General features: G+C 46.0%; 1 protein-coding gene across 2 annotated transcripts in view; it reads left to right on the top strand.

Moving 5' to 3' along the window:
- The window catches only part of GJA5 (gap junction protein, alpha 5, 40kDa), a 14,054-nt gene extending 5,622 nt beyond the window's left edge, over nucleotides 1-8,432 (top strand). Inside the window, exon 2 of one of the 2 annotated variants that reach the window (XM_008591637.1) lies at nucleotides 7,308-8,432. In XM_008591637.1, coding sequence (XP_008589859.1) covers nucleotides 7,341-8,408 — 1,068 coding nt within the window. In that variant the 5' untranslated portion in view covers nucleotides 7,308-7,340 and the 3' untranslated portion in view covers nucleotides 8,409-8,432. Of the gene's footprint in view, nucleotides 1-7,304 lie in introns of both variants that reach the window. The other variant, XM_008591636.1, reaches the window with a different exon arrangement.
- The last annotated feature ends 8,281 nt before the right edge of the window (nucleotides 8,433-16,713 follow it).

Here is a 16,713-nt window from a genome sequence, read left to right as displayed (position 1 = left end):
GGTGTTGCTCCCACACCTCGCTCAGCCAGTGAGCGGGAACCGGTCTGCATGTGGGATCCGAACCCTCGGCGGGAGCGCCACCGCGCTCCCAAGCGGCGCACTGTAGCAGTGCGCCACCGGGCCGGCCCTTTCATTGTGATTTAATATTGCTGTTTACCATCACCCCCATCCATTCCTTGTAAATGCAGTATTTCTTCTTCCAACACTTTAAGAAGAAAATTATTTATCCTAGCATAACTGTGTTTCTCTGCCTGCTCCCTTCCACTTCCTTGGCTTTGAAACAACAGTCTGCCAGCAGGGTATCTCTGATTGGACCAATCTGTCCCTGCCAGAATAAAATAATTAAATTTAAAGAGGAGTTAATTATCTGCCATTGGCTGGAGTAGGAAGAAGACTAAAGTGAGTACTTTATTTCACCCATCTGTCTTTTTTTCTTCTCTCTCATTTCTATCTTCCTCTCCCCTCTATAGTAATCAAGCTTCAGGGATGCAGGCCCCAGTGGACTTCTCATTTTGATGAAGTTGCCTACACTGCCCAGTGCAATAGTTACGGCTGTATCATAGGCCTGGCCATTTCTCCTGAAGCTGGAGTAGCTAACCCAAACCTAAATCAGGAAAAGAAAGAACATCTTAACTGTAAGAATTACCCTTCGCCACTTATAATCAACTTCTTGTCCTAACAATTATCTCACAAACATCCCTGCTTCAGTCATCTGATATAAAATTGGCCAGCCTTTGACTGGCAAGGATTTGCCAAAGAAAGGAACTTTAGGTGACTTAGACAGAGTTTAGCAGAGCTGCTGTAAGACAAGCTAGGAGCGGGGTGTGACTCCAACTCCACCTCTTACTAGTACTGTGATCTTGCTCTGAGCCCTGTAAAGAGGGGATGAGAATAGTCCTTACTTCCTCGGATGGTTGTGAGAATCAAATGAAAAAACATATATAAAGAAACTTGCAGTGTCTGGAACATAGAAAGATCTCAATAAGTGTTATTTTATTATTATTATCACCCAGATTCAAGTTCTTTTGTGTGTAACTCTGGGTAAGCTAGAAGATGTAGTTGAGAATCTCAAAGGATAATAAAGATTACTTGAGGCAGCTAAGGATCAAGACCAATTTCTCATGTAATTCTCCCGTATATCCATTTCATTCAGGGAGAAACTATTGGGGTAAGGGGAAATCAGAAAAATGTTCACAAATGAATTTGGTATGAAAGAGTTCTGAGACGATGGTAACACTTCATGCTTTACTTCATAGAGCCACCGTCGATGTCTGACATAGCATAGGAGCTCAATAAACACTTTCTGAACTACATTGAACTGACATGATACTATGTCTAAGGCATGCTTTAAGTGATTCTGTTGGGTCCTTTTACAATGGAATTCTCTTAATTGGGAAGCAAGTCAACCCTGCCCTGTGCCACATTCCACTGTATGGTGAGTGGAATCACAGCATGAGCCCAGGGGAATGTTATTATTACCATGAATAACAACCTGTATTGAGAACCAGAGATCTGTTACATATTGTCCGGAACATGTGTCATTGACTCAGACAGTGGTCTTATAATCTAATTTTGTCAAATTTGGGTAAGTTCCCCAGTAATCCAAGGGGAGAAGGCAGTGAAGGAATAGCCCATAGTGGCAAAGGCACCAGACAACGTCCAGTCCTGCCCAGCCAAGTGGAGGGCTCTCTCTCAAGCAGAAGGACGGCTTGAGGCTCAGTGGCTTCCATCTCCCTGGTGTTCTGGTCACCATAGTCATCGGGCAGGTGCCCCTAGGCCAGCTTTCCAGGGACGCCTCTCTACTGACATGCAGCATGGCCCCCAAGTGTTACTCACCCTCTGTATGTATGTATCCTTGTCCTTTTCTTCAGCAGCTGGGAAGGACCAACCTTGATCAGTTTGGCATTAAGTGTTCTGAATGACCTGAATGCTATCACTCATACATTGTTTATTATAAGTTTTTATTTTCATTGCTGGACTTAAAGGGAGATTTGAACCTCCTTCGGACCACTCTGCAATCTTATTACTAGATCACACATTTTCTTTGGTCATTAAGAAAACATTTATTATGTACCTAATGAGAGAACCAAATGCAATAAGAATACAAACTAGAAGACAGGGCTTTTGATTTTGAGAAGTTCACTACCCATTTGAGGGAAAATGCTGTTAAATCTTTGAGGGAAGAAATCATGCCTGAATTTATTAATTCAATAGGTATCATTGAGTGCCTAATATTTGTCAGGCCTGGTACCTTTTATGTATTGTTCTCAGTACTCAGAACAGTGGTAGGCACATAGTAGCAACTCAAAAAACTGCTTGTGGGTTGGTTGATAGACAGGAAACTTTTGGAGAATAAGTGTAAGGCAGCATATAACCAAGTGTGAAAATGTATTCTACATGCTAGATGCTCACTTAGAGTCTTTCAGAGTCCAGGCGACATCAAGGAGGGGTGAGGTCAATTTTAGAAGACTTCTCCATTTTACCCTAGGTCTGTGGAGTCAGAGGAAGAGGACCTGGCTATGAGTTTATGCTTAGTCTGGGTTGCTCTGAAATGGTTTTCATTGAAAACATTGGCTTTGTAGAGGGACCACAATGTCACCCTAAGGTGGAGCACTGGACTGGAAATGTAAATAACAGTTTTATTTCTAGCCATATAATGCATGAAGTTAAGGCATGCAATGATTGATGCTCACCATACATAAGATCCTTCTTCTGGCCCTTTCCCAAACACTATGTTATGATTACCAAACAAGTTCCCCAGTGACTCCTTCAAAATTTGCTTTGTCCCAAGATATGACACATTGAAAGAGGATGCTGAAGGTTTTGGAGTAAAGAACCTTGAGAGTTGGAATGTTCTCTTCCAGGTCCTAGGGACCATGCATTTTTGCCTTAAAGATTTCAGAATCTGTACCCACTGCAGAGGGCTGTAGAACACAATTATTCATGTTTAAAAATTATGTGTTTACTATCTCCCCTTAATTAAGCGAAATAAAGGCAGTTAATCTCAGTAAGGGCAGGAGGCAGGGAATCCCTATTCGTCTCCCCTCCTTCCTTCTGTGTCCTCAATGCCTGGCACCTTGTGCCCACTCAAGAAACATATTAAATGAGTGCATGAAAAGGAAGAAGGACATTCTAGGCAAAGGGAACAAGAGGAGCAAAGATAAAGGGGAGAAACTGTGGGATGTGTTTGGGGAATTGTGTAGCTTAAGTACGGAGTATGTGAGGAGAACAGTAGAAAAAAGGTACGATGAGGTTGTGCTAGAGGAGGGTCTCAAACGGCACGATACAGAGTTCGGACTACGTAAGCGGTAGGAAGCCAGTGAAGATTACAGCGAAAGCAGTGAGCTAAACTCCATTGTATGTAACAGAATTTATTCATGGCATGGGCAGCTTCCTTTGCCCCTCCTAGCACACTTCCTGCCGAGAAATGGATAATAATCTACAAAGCATTTTATACGCTATACACCCAGTAAACTCACTGAGTATCTAATCTACAAGTTTCTCTGGCTGAGGTGGGGGAGACCAAAGGGAGCCAATGTCGCTGGAAAACTGACGCCAGCAAGAGACCTTTCACATTGTAAACTGAGCGGCTGGTTCATGGTAGCAATTTTAAGTTTCTCTGACCTTGCCTGAGTGTCAGCAGGAAGTCATAAAGGAAAGGTCCTTTACCCTATTTCCTCTGCCAGGGCCCGGGAGTCTGCCTCATCCCCACTCTGCCTCAGCTAGTGTCTCATTCCCTGCCACTGAGACATCCTTCCCAATACTGTCTTTCTGGTTTTCCAAGATGTCCTTTTCTTGTACCTGTGCTTTACTTCTTCCAGGTGGGATTCCTTGGACCACAAGTGAGAGAGTCAGCAGTCAAGCCTCTTGGCAGACCCAAGTGTCATGTTGTTTGCCTGGAGCTATTTTTATATTTCCCTGGGTACTCGTAAGGAATGAGTTACAGAGTGAGAAGATCAAGGGAAAAGTCTTCAGGGATTGAGTGTGGAAAACTTGTCCCAAATCTTGGAAGAATATGACATTTCTTTCTTTTTGCTTCCTTTTTGTTTCCATTTCCATCTTTCATTTTCTCCCCTTCTGCTCTTCCCCCATTTTGCTCTTCTCCTCTGTGATGCACCTTTCTCTACTTTCTATTCTTTCTCTCTCTTCCTTTTACTCTCCTCCTCCCCCACTACTCTCTTTGCTAGTTATGGCTGCCTTTTATTCAGCTCTTATATGCTGAGCACTGTGCTAAGTGCTTTTTATACACCACCTCATAGTACTCTGCAGATGAGGAAAGTGAAACACGGATTGAATAACTTATGCAAGCTCATTAGACGGTCAGAGGGATCTGAAATTGTTATCTAACCCCCGCAGCCAGCTTCTCTTAACCATGACATGATTTTCCTTTATTTTCAACTCCCCCTTGTCATTCCCCTTTTCTGCTCCTCTTTCTTTCTATTCCTCCCCTCCTCTTCCTCCCTCTTTCTCTCAGACACTCACCACAGCCTGGCCACTGCACATGTGTGGATGACCCTGAAGGTGCTGAACACTGTACACGTGCCCAGAAGAGATGACAGGCCATTCAAACTCTTATCTAATCAACCATTTTCCTTTCCAGCAAATGCTCCACAATTTTCCACATTTGGAGGCTGAAGGAGGGGGCCCTTCACCACCCAAGGAAAAGGGGCAGATGTCTGATCAAAAATCAGAGGAAAAGCCTCAAGACCTGGATGGGTCTTTGATACAGAGAGGAACTGAGATAAGATCCTTTCCGCTCACGCAGATACTCCCTCATTCCCAGGGACTCTGCATACTCTCAGGCTTGGGGACTTGAGGGCTGAGAGAAGTCAGAGCCAGGAGGCTGGTCTCTGTCAAGGCATCAATTCAGGAGCCAAGGAAGCCTGGCCAGCAAAATGCAGTATCCCCACCCTGTCTTTTCCCAGGAAAATAAAAAATGTTCTAATAAGAACCAGGAGCACATTGGCAGCAAAAATATGAAGGTCAAAGTTTGAACTTGACAACCTCTCAGGTCCCATCCAAATCTGAGGTTTTATGATTCTTAAGAAGTGAATATTTATATTCAGTTCTCTCCTATCTTTTTGTCATCCTGCTGATTGTGATTCCTTAAAAGTTCAAACACTAAGGACATTTATTGCTCATCAAGTAAGAATTCTGGAGGTAGGAGATTCAAGAGTTGATTCAGAGACCTCAGGGCACTGGTTGGCATTTCTCAGATTCTCTGGGCAGCTTCAGACAACTTGGCTCACACAACCCTGTCTACAAGCAGGAAGCAGTGGGGGGGTGGGGGGACAACTGTAAATGAGGCTCCCTCTGTTCACTGGGGGATGGAAAAACATTTTCCAGAATACTCCCTCCACACTAAACTGCCCCCATACCTCACTGACCAGAACTAACTGCAGTAGAGACTGAGAAAGTGGTACCTGGCTTTTTCACCTGCTAATGGGAGGTCAGCAGGGAATAACAAACTGGTTTGCCATTGGGTAGGAAATACCAGTGCCTATCACCCTCTCCTTCCTTCATTCAACTAAGATTTCCTAAGTGCCTACTCTGGGCTAGGCTCTGATGATAGAGAGAAAAAAACAATCTCTATTTTCAAACAATCCCTGTTGGAAGAACATAGATGGACAGAGGACTGCAAAACATGGTGGCAAATGCTGGGAGAGGAGTGAGTGTCCCTAGGGTCACCACAGGAGCTGAAGAGGCTCGGCTTGAGGGAGCAGGAAGGGCTAGAGGAAGCAATGACTAGGTTAAGTTTTGAAGGGTAAACAGCATTCAGCTAGGGGTGAAAGGTCATGTAGGAGGTAGCTGGAAGGAGGACATTTAGAAATCTGCCAGGACTTGGCATGGCTGAACAAAGGGAACTCATGGGGACAGGTAGGAAATGGGCTAAAGAAGCAGGCAAAGGCCAGATGAAGGAGGATTTTGTATAGGACATAAAGGTTTGGGCATTTATTCTGGACATGAGGGTGAGCAGGTCTGTGTGTGGGTACCATTTGTAAGCAGAACACTTAGCAGCAGGGCAAGCTGAGCTGTATGGTTAGAATGGCTGTGCTGCACTGAGGTGTGGGAGATCCACAATGCCTGTGGCTTACCATCTGGGGGGAGCTGAGCACTCATCTGTGATACCTTTAGCTGGTGTGACTGAAGCATGCTTTCTAAAAAAAAATTAATTAATTATTATTATTATTATTATTATTTTACATTCTAAGATGTTGTGGAACAGTTGGGGGAGGGGAAAGGGAAGGGAGATAGTGTGGGAGGAAGAGGGAGGGGGGACATGGTTGAGGCCTGTGACACCCCTCTCATTCCAGCAGGGAAGTCCAGGGGGCTTCTGGTGGCAGCTCAGTTGTGGCTTGGCTGGATGTGGACTGTGGGGGGGCATGGCTGAGGCCCTTGGCCCCCCCCCAACCCAGGGGCCCAGGGCACTTCTAGAGGTGACCTGGTGGTCGTCACTGGGCTGGATGCAGACATTGGGGGGGGGGGCGTGGCTGAGGCCCTCACCCCCGACTGCCCCAGCTTGGAGCCCAGGGCCTGAAGCATGCTTTTTTTATTCACTACCTTCCAACATAGGTGGTCCATGCTGAATGGTTCTGATCATTTCAGATTACTTTCTGAGAGGCCAAATTTGCCACTCCCAACCTCATTCCTTCCTCCTCCACCTAGTTATGTCCTCTGGAGTCATAAAAAAATTCCTTTCCATCTGACAGTCATTCAAACATATGGAACATTTATAGTATGATTTTCAGCATATCACATACCTCATCTCATTTGATCCCCTAAATCCTCTGATGTAGCTATTCTTGGTCCCATCTGACAGAAGAGAAAACAGATTCAGTGAGGTTAATGCCCAGAGTCACATTTGCAAACATTTGCAGACTCCAATACTGTGTTTTTCCTACTACTCTGGTATTTCTCTAGATGCAGTCCCTACCCTGCCTGCATCAGAATCACCTGGGCTGCTTGTTGCAAATCCAGATTACTGGGGTTCATCCCAAACCTCCCGAAGTATAATCTCTGAGGGTAAGAGCATAGAATGCACATTGTAGAACACACCTCCGTTAATTTCTAGATCCATTAGTGTGGGAGCCATGCTCTAACCTTGCTAATATGACCATGTCAAATCTTCTTTTAATTTTTGCTGGGGGGATAAAAAGGAGAGCTTTTTGGGTACATCTGACTTCTAAGTTGCACTTTCTTAAAGAACACATTGGTACGGATCACTGGAATCCCACAGCAGGATGGGACCTTCCGGACCTCTGCAGAAACATCTCTCTTTTTCTCTCTTCCTCTCTCCTGCTTAGCAGAAGTCTTGGCGTCTGAACCCTAGCCGAGCCAAGATGGGCGACTGGAGCTTTCTGGGAGAGTTTCTCGAGGAAGTACACAAGCACTCCACGGTGATCGGCAAGGTCTGGCTCACTGTCCTCTTTATATTCCGCATGCTTGTGCTGGGCACGGCTGCCGAGTCTTCCTGGGGGGATGAGCAGGCTGATTTCCAGTGTGATACCCTCCAGCCTGGTTGCGAGAACGTCTGCTACGACCAAGCCTTCCCGATCTCCCACATTCGCTACTGGGTGCTGCAGATCATCTTCGTCTCCACGCCCTCTCTGGCGTACATGGGCCACGCCATGCACTCGGTGCGCATGCAAGAGAAGCGGAAGCTGCGGGAGGCCGAGAGGGCCAAAGGGGTCCAGGGCGCTGCGTCCTATGAATACCCGGTAGCCGAGAAGTCCTGCTGGGAGGAAGTGCATGGAAAGGTTGTGCTCCAGGGCACTCTGCTCAACACCTATGTCTGCAGCATCCTGATTCGCACCACCATGGAGGTGGCCTTCATTGTGGGCCAGTACCTTCTCTACGGGATCTTTCTGAAAGCCCTGCACGTCTGCCGCAGGAGTCCCTGCCCCCACCCTGTCAACTGTTATGTATCCCGGCCCACGGAGAAGAATGTCTTCATTGTCTTTATGCTGGCTGTGGCGGGACTATCCCTCTTCCTCAGCCTGGCCGAACTCTATCACCTGGGCTGGAAGAAGACCAGACGGCATTTTTTCAAGTCGCGGCAGGACCTGGCTAAGTGTCAGCTTCCTGGCCTTTCTGCGGGCATAGTCCAGACCTGCACGCCACCCCCTGACTTCAGTCAGTGCCTGGAGAATGGCCCTGGGGGAAAATTCTTTAGTCCCTTCAGTAATAATGTGGCCTCGCAGCAGAACACAGACAACCTGGCCACTGAGCAAGTGCAAGGCCAGGAGCAGATTCCTGGGGAGGGTTTCATCCACATTCATTATGGCCAGAAGCCTGAGGTGTCCAACGGAGTCTCATCAGGTCAGCAACTCTCCCACGGCTACCATAGCGACAAACGTCGTTTTAGCAAGGCCAGTAGCAGGGCCAGGTCAGATGACCTATCAGTGTGACCCTCCAGCATGGGAAGACTGGGACCAGGTGGGAACGAAGGAGGCTCAGAGAGGGAAGATGTGCCCCTTCTGACTCCCTGCTGTCTCATTCTCATCATGGCTGTGCTCCTTTTGGTCCCTGGGTCTTAATGACATTGCTTATTAATTTCAGAAGGTATAACCAGGGCTTTGTGAGTGTAGTCAGAGACCTGGCTACCCACCCAGATTGCTGCCTCCTTCCCATCCTCTACCCAGTAAACTCAATGAAGCCTTTCAGATTACTCATTGAACAGGGTGGAGGAAGGGAAGGGAACTATGGCAAACCTGGTCTGGAGGGGATAGCCAGAAAGACAGAATCTACGTACCACCAATATATTAGATGTGTTCTCTAAGTCTCTATGGCTTCCTTGACCCAATTACCCTCCCTCTTCCTAAGGAAAAGCCCCAAATTCCCAGCCAATAGAGAGCATGAATCAGGGAACTTCCAGTAGATGTGCTCTTGAATCTGTTGTCTCCATGGGTCATTCCTTGAAGTGGTGGTGACATGGCCTTGGTCTGCCCTTGGCTGCCTCTCCTTCTACCAGTGTTTCAAAGGGATCTTTAGAACTTGATCAGCAGCCTCAACTTTACAAGTGCCTTGGTATGTATCTTAGGCAAATGTTCTCCCTCGTTGATGTTGCAGTCTTTCCTCCTACTAGGGTGTACACACAGCCCATGGGGGTGCCAGATCCTCTAGGGAGTGACTGTACACACAGACTCCACTGGAATTCCTGCCACCACCTGTCATCCTGCAGCTCCTTTACAGTTCAGTCTGATGATAGAAACCATCCCTTCTCTTCCTCCCTTGGCGGTTCACCCAGTGCTCCACTAAAGACCTTATCGACAGAAATGCCCAAGAAGCCATCGTCCTTTCTCGGATCCTGACCAGATCACCAGCCACTGAGGCCAGTGGAATTTCCCCCAGTCTTATTAAAACAAAGAGGGCATTGTACTTCTCATATTCCTCTTGGGAAAAAATAATTCTGCTGTGAAGATGAAAATAAAAAAGGAGAGAAAACCCTGGAAAACTATTTTTCTCTCCTATTTATTTCCCTTGCTGACTGCCAACTTAGAGTGCCAAGATGAGGTGTGATGACAGTTATGGAGGCCCCCAGATCGCTTGTTCCCTAGAGGCTTTAGCAGGGGCATGTAAGCAGTAGGGGAATCTCCAGCTTTCTTGGCAGGGTCTTTATTAAAGAGCACAGAGATTCCTACATCTCCCTGATACCCCTAATGAGACTGCTCAGTGGGGGCTGCAGAAAAGCCCTGCTTTCCTTAGGGACTGACCTGGTTTCTCTATTCACTGGATCCATATAGGGTGGCTGCCATTTTGAGTGAAGGTAAAGGATGCTCAGAATTGAACACTGAGACTTACAAAGAAATGATTACATTTTAAGTGTGCTTGTGTGTGTGTGCTTGTGTGTGTGTGTGTGTGTGTGTGTGTGTGTGTGTGTGTGTGATTATGGGGCGGGGGGAGGGGGGCGGGAAGGGGATCAGAGTCCTGAAATAAGGAAAGGGAATCACAGAGAAATGTGTATTCTTGCCCTCCTCTTCAGCTGCCCAGCAGAGGGTCTGAGCCTCACTGTCTTGGTGTTATCAGCCTAAACAGATAGGCATGAGAGATTGAGACAGAGAAGGGGAAGTCTCAGAAGGAGGCTGAGCTTCTGCCTCATCTGTCCATCTCAGCTCCTCTGCTGATATTTGGATGCTATTGGTGGGTGGAAAGAAGGATGAGAATAGAGAGGTGGAGGGAACTGACTGTTTAGGTAGGAATGACTGGTCATCCCAGGATCCTGGAGGAGACACCTTTTTATCTATTGCCTGGCACTGGCATTAAGATTCTCTCTCCTTCCATCTCTGAAATGTGTCTGTTTTGTGAAATGAGTGTTCCTGAATTAGAAATGTTATGAGATCAGTCCTTGATGGTGAGGCATTTAGGAAGGAAAAAGGAAGTAATAAGTATAATTTGTCTTAATAAAATCTGTTTCTACACCTGTCTCTCTTTTGTGTCCCTTTCATGCTGTGACTACAGGAGAAGGATGGCAGACTTGGTGGGGAGATGGGCCCTTGGACCAGTCATTCCAATGCAAAGAGCTTTGGAGTAAGACATGTGAGGGTTAAAATCCCAGCTGCTGATTTACATCTGGAATCCAGCAAGCTACTTAATCTCTGAGCCATGGTTTGTTCATCTGTAAATTGGGCCTAGTAATATCTACCTCATAGGGTTGTTAAATGAGAGACTGTTCATAAAGAGTTCAGCAGAGTACTTGGGTCATAACAGTCATTAAATGGTAATTGTCATTGTTATCTTTATTATTTTTGTTATTTTAAATACATTATATTTGAAAACCTGGGATATTGAGGGATAATTTCAGAACTTCCCCTTATGAAGCTCACAATCTACCCAAATTGATCAAATTAACTCGCATAATTCTATTCTAATAATTAGAACATAATTAAATGGGAATTAACTTATCGATTCTAAGAACCATAAGGCTCCAGGAAGTGATATATATGAAAAACAACAAACTACATAGAAGAGGAAAGAACAGACCTGACCATTAAAAAATGGCTGAGACTTTAGAGAAGTAGAAACCCCAAGGATGACTCTGTGAAATAGGTCTTAGAATTCCATTTACAGACATGGAAATTGAGGACCAAAAAGGGTCTCTGACAGTGAGCCAGCTTCTCATTGGCCTCTTTGATTCATATCTCATTTCTTTGGTAGAGGAGAAGTAATTCTTGCTCCAAATAAAGGGTCAAGGGACCACCCAGCCCTTCACTAACAAATGAGTGCCATTTCCAACGGAAAGAAACAAAGGCTAGGAAAAACAAACAGAAGTGTTATCTTAACTACCAATCAGTCTTGTTTATCAGGGCAGAAAAGCACTTTGCAAAGAGATCATAGAATACATCTTATGACACTGGTGTTGAGACTCAGGAGTACACCTGGCATCTGTCCAAGGGTAAGGAGCTCAGCCCAGAGGTGCCTGAGTAGTCTAACTGGAAAAAGCATCTGGGACCCATTTTCTTCCAGTAGAAAAGAAGCAATCTATCTCATAGTGTTATAAACATAGCTATCAACATCGAACAGTTTATATTACACCCAGACTGCAAAAGCTAAAGAACTTATTTTATAGTGAGTAAGATTTCAGCCTCATGTATCTCTAAGCTCATTTTCTATTCTCTCCTCACCCCACTCCCCACCCAGAAGGCTCATCACTAAAGAACATAAGGTGACTGATAATATAGTAAACACACCCCAGGTTGTGGGCCACTTTTCTTAATTTCTTTCTTCCAGTGCCAGATAAGAACAGAATTTCTACCACTAGTGCTCATTCCAGTGGCAAAAGTATTCAAGTGGCTAAATGTTAATAACACTCCTATGAAGAATCATGGCACGAATGAGTTTAAAATTTTTTCCCAATAGCAAATTTGGATAACAGAGCAAAAATCAAAAGAACAAGGGCACTAGATACCTTGCAGGTATCTTAAAGGATTGGCTTCATGATGTGGACAGGAGACAGCAAGGCTGGAGAGTGGGGGGCTGCCAAAGATTAGCCACCCATTTCTCAATCCTCAGTAGATCTTGGAAGCCCCTGCAGTCAGTCCGTATATTGGCCCTTGACGATAAACAGAATTTTCAAATGTTAGATACGCAAATAGAAGAGGATTAGTGGTGTTTCCTCTCATTGGTCACTTGATGGTCATTGGAGATGGGTAGGGTCTGTAATTTTTTGTCGTTATTTCAACTGGAAGAGAGAAAAACTTTCATTCAATAAATATACATTAAACAGCTATTTTGAGCTAGGCATTATGTTAGTCTGTAGGAATACAATTTTACAAACAGGACATGATTTTTATCTTTTGGAGCTTTCAGTCTGGTGGGGAAGGAACTCTAACACAAGTAAGCAAACAAAATAATTCCAAATTGTGATAAGTAGCATGAAGGAAACAAATAGGGGACTAACAAAGGTGGGTGTGGGGCTTCTTCAGATGGGCTGGGTGGAAAGTTCTTTCTGAGGAAGTAACACTGAAGCTGGGATCTGACAGCTGAGAAGCTAGCCTCTGATAAGTAGGGGAAGAACCTAGGTGGGAGAATCCAAATTCCTCCCAGGAAACTCCAGAATACAGCTGTCCCTTATCTCAGTCTGGTCCAACATTTTTGAAAGACACAGAATTCAAGCAGCACCTAAAACAACACTGTTTGGCATTAGCTATTGCAAAACACACATACCTCTTTCTGCAAAGACCTCAAGGGACATAAATATTTTCACTCAAGGAAGCAGAAGTAGCACATATAAAAGGTCTGAATTAAAACAAGTAAATATCATACATTAAGTTCTAAAAAGCTCAATTTGATGTTGCAACAATTATTTCCACCAGTATCAATTGTTATAACACATTTCGGGCCTTGTAAACTAAGTCTATTCCCTGGGGTAGGGATGGGAAGGGAAGGCGAGGGTGCTCAAGGACAGAGCTAGCTGCAGGCGCCAGAAGGGATTCCAGGCTGGTAGGCAGAATATTATACCTAAAGGGGCTGGGAGAGAGCCAGCAGGGCGTGGTCCAGAGTAGCCTTGGCATCAGGGAATTCAAAACAGCAAGACATCAAGTGCACAGAGAGGTGGGGGCGGGGAAGGTGGAGGAGCACACCAGCAGGGATGCCAGGCCACAGAAACTGCTAGACACCAGGCGGGCAGGCCTTGTTGGGGACACGTCTCAGATCGCAGTAGGGCCACAGCCCCTGATCTGGATTTGGAGCTAGATCTCCAGACTCAGGGGAGGCAGTCTGACATGGGCAAAGCAGAGCTTCATCCTAGGGGCTGGGTTACTAGGCAGGGCTCCAGGACAGAGTCTTGGACAGAGTACAAGGTTGGGGCCCATTTTCAGAACTACAATGAGGCACAGATGAATAAAGCTATTGCCGGTAATATATATGATTTTTATAGATACCTTCAAAGCCTTAAACCAAAAGAATGCCCAGTAGTGAAACTTCCAAGCACCTATCAAACCATAGTGGTGGGTAGGGAGATGATTTTCGGCGTGGAACCTAATGCTACTCTGAAATCACCCCAAGTTGGCACTTACCTCCTTCACCTACAGGTAAAAGAGCAGCACAGTCCTGAAGAGGTCATGGCTTGGAAACAAGACTCAAGTCCCCTCTGTTTCTTCAACCTGGCTGAATTTTCCATTACCTTGATTCGAGACCCTATGGGATGGGCACATTTACTTGCTAACAAAGGACCCTATGGGATGGGCACATTTACTTTCTCAGAGAGAAAGTGAGAACCACTCATGAACCTTTCAAGAGTGTTCATTGCCCTGGGCTCGGCAGCCTGGCCAGGGCTAAGTCTCCTCAGGTGGTGGCTGCTGTTCAACAAGGGAGGGGTGGGGGAAATCCAGGGCAGGATGGAAAGTTATTTTATGCTTTCCTGGGACTTTTCTTTAAATGGGATGAAATATAGCCAGAAGAGGTTTAAGCTTACAGATGTTTGAGGTAAAATTGCACATTTGGACACCAACGTAAAAATCTCTGTAGGGTGTCCCCCCCGCATATTTTGGTAATAATAATGAAAGAAAGTTGTAATTGTTAAGTGCTTACTGTTTCATAGGCATTGGGCTAAGAGATTTTATGGATTATCATTTTACCCTGACAATAATCCAACAATGTCATTTGACCCCACTTTACAGATAAGAAAACTGAGACTCAGAAAGATTCAGGCACTTGCATAGCTAGTAGGTAATAAGACTGGGATTTAAACCTTCTCCCCCATCTATGTTATGCTTCTCTTAAGTGCTTATATATTCTTAAGTAAAAAGGCAAGATACAGAATTGTCTGTACGCCATGATTACAATGTGCAAAAGTAGGTATTCATAAGAACAAAGACTTGAGAGGAACAAACAAAAAAGAAAGCAGTTTGGTGGATCCATGGGGGTACTTTAGTTCTCTTTACATAGTAAACTATTTTAATGTTTTCATGTCATTTTTGAAATTTAAAAAATTTAAAATATATTTATATTTCAACTCTGGGCTAAATTTGGTGTTCCCTTGGGGTGGCTACTAGGAGCTGCCTGTCTCCATTTCTGCAGTACTCATGCCTGGGAAAAGTTTTCTTTGTTTAGATTCTCACTGCCAGCCTTAAATGGTATAAGGTTAGCAGGGGGCACCCCCCCTGGGGTTCAGGCTGCCAGCTGTGTGACAGCAGATGGTCTGCCAGCAGCAGCCCCTGGCCATGGGCATTGGAGTGAGTGTGGGAAGCATGATCTCCCCCCTTGAGCTCTGCACACCTTCCATGTGGTGAGTGTGGAGAGTACCTCCTCCCATCAGGTCAGGGCCATGGGCAGCCACTGTTTGGGAGGATATCTGTAAGGGAGAAGCCCATCCTTAGCTGCCAGAACTTCACAGGGGAGGAAAATGATGTTGTATTGCAAGGAAGAAGTGTTCGGTGTGGTGAGAGAGAGAAAAACGGCACCGCAGGGTCTCAGAGCAAGGGGAGAACCTAGGGGAGGGAAGAGCTCAGGGAGAGCTGCACAGAATGGGTGGCACTTGCAGTGGCCTTGAAAGAAGAGTAACATTCTACTATGTTGAGAGGAGGAGACTTTTGAGTGGGAGAGATAGTTCAGATCAAAACAAGTAAACACCAGTGACAGAACCACATGGCATGTTCCGGGAGCTGGGAGGTGAGGGCAAGAAGTGGGATGTGCACTTCTGGAGGACTACGGCAACTGACCGTCACTCTGTAAGCGGTAAGGAGCTACTGAGTTTCTTTGGGCATCGAGAGAGGGATGATCAGCACTCCACTTCAGGCTGACTAAAGGTGGCGGCAGGTGAGATGGGCTGAGGAGGGAGGAACGGGAGGCTGGGAGAGTGGTCAGCCGTGATCTAGGGACGTGGGCAAAGCCTCAGCTATCGGGACTTGGTTTTTTTTTTCCGTTTTGTCTTTTTTCGTGACCGGCAACGGGATCGCAACCCTCGGTGTTGCACCCGCACCTCGCTCAGCCAGTGAGTGGCCGGTCTGTATGTGGGATCCGAACCCTCGGCGGGAGCGCCGCCGCGCTCCCAAGCGCCGCACTGTAGCAGTGCGCCACCGGGCCGGCCCCTATCGGGACTTGTTGACTGCTTAGGCATGGAGTGGGTGATGGTGGTAGAAGGAAGTCAGAGGATGACTAAGAGGTTTAAGATCTCTGTGACCATTCATTCACTTATTTAACAAAATTTATCCCATTCATTTATTTAACAAAAATAAGATGCAGGCCTGTTCTGTGCCTCACACAGCCCAGGACCTGGGGACTCAGAGATAAAAGCTGTGTAAGACAATGATTATTATGCAGTAGAGGGATGATGGTTATATTGGACTCCTTTTATGCCTTACCTCAGATCCTCTCAGCCTTAGTCTGCCTCTTGTTCCAGCTGCCTGGAAATTGTGTAGATCACTTCCACACAGGTGCAACTGAACTGCATCTGACACCCCCTCCATCTCGGCCACCTCAGTTTCCCCTTGACAGCGTGGTAGAACCCTGCTCGGGAGTTGCACCAACACACGAGCAGCCTGGAAGTGTGGGTAATCAATGCAACAGAGGACAGACCTCTGACGAGTGAGGGCAGAAGCCCTTTCTCCACCCCCAGCCCCACTACCCTGATGGTTTTGCGACCTGGTTGATAGGGTTTCTTGAGGGTGCTGTCCTTTTGATTGGGCAACCAGTTCCACTTAGCAGTGCCCAGCTTGGTGACACATCTTCCTCTCGGCTCTGCCTCTCACCCTATTCCCCACTCTTGCCCCTAGAACTCTGTGTCCTAATAATGTGTTAGCACATCAGCCTCTGTGTCCGGATCTTCTTCCTGGGGAACCCAGCTGAGCCAATGGTTCCTGTTTGAAATCCAGGCCTCCTCCTTGTGTGATAGTACAGCCTTCAGACCAAGCCCGGAGCATCAAGGTCAGTAGCAATACCTTACTTCTACATGTATGAAGGTACTTCAGAAAGTTTGTGGAAAAATAGAATGAAAAGATGAAATGAATCTTTCCATGAGCTTTTTGAAGACCCCTTGTATATGTGTGTAGGTAAAAAACTCTGACATTTGATAGTATTCCATCCAGCATTTATAGGGATTTATAGGGATTACCATAGCTTCTTGCATGAGTCTTGTCTACCTGGATAGATCTTTCCTTCTAGATCCCGTGCCTCACAGAATTAAAGACAATGTTGGGCGGGCCGGCCCCGTGGCACACTGGAGAGTGCGCCGCTTGGGAGTGCGGCAGCACTCCCGCCGAGGGTTCGGATCCCATG

The sequence above is a fragment of the Galeopterus variegatus genome, unplaced genomic scaffold, assembly GCF_000696425.1.
Source record: "Galeopterus variegatus unplaced genomic scaffold, G_variegatus-3.0.2 Scaffold7102, whole genome shotgun sequence".
NCBI lineage: Eukaryota > Metazoa > Chordata > Mammalia > Dermoptera > Cynocephalidae > Galeopterus > Galeopterus variegatus.
The sequence above is the reverse complement of the archived record's forward strand: the minus strand, read 5'-3'. Positions and strand labels throughout refer to the sequence as shown.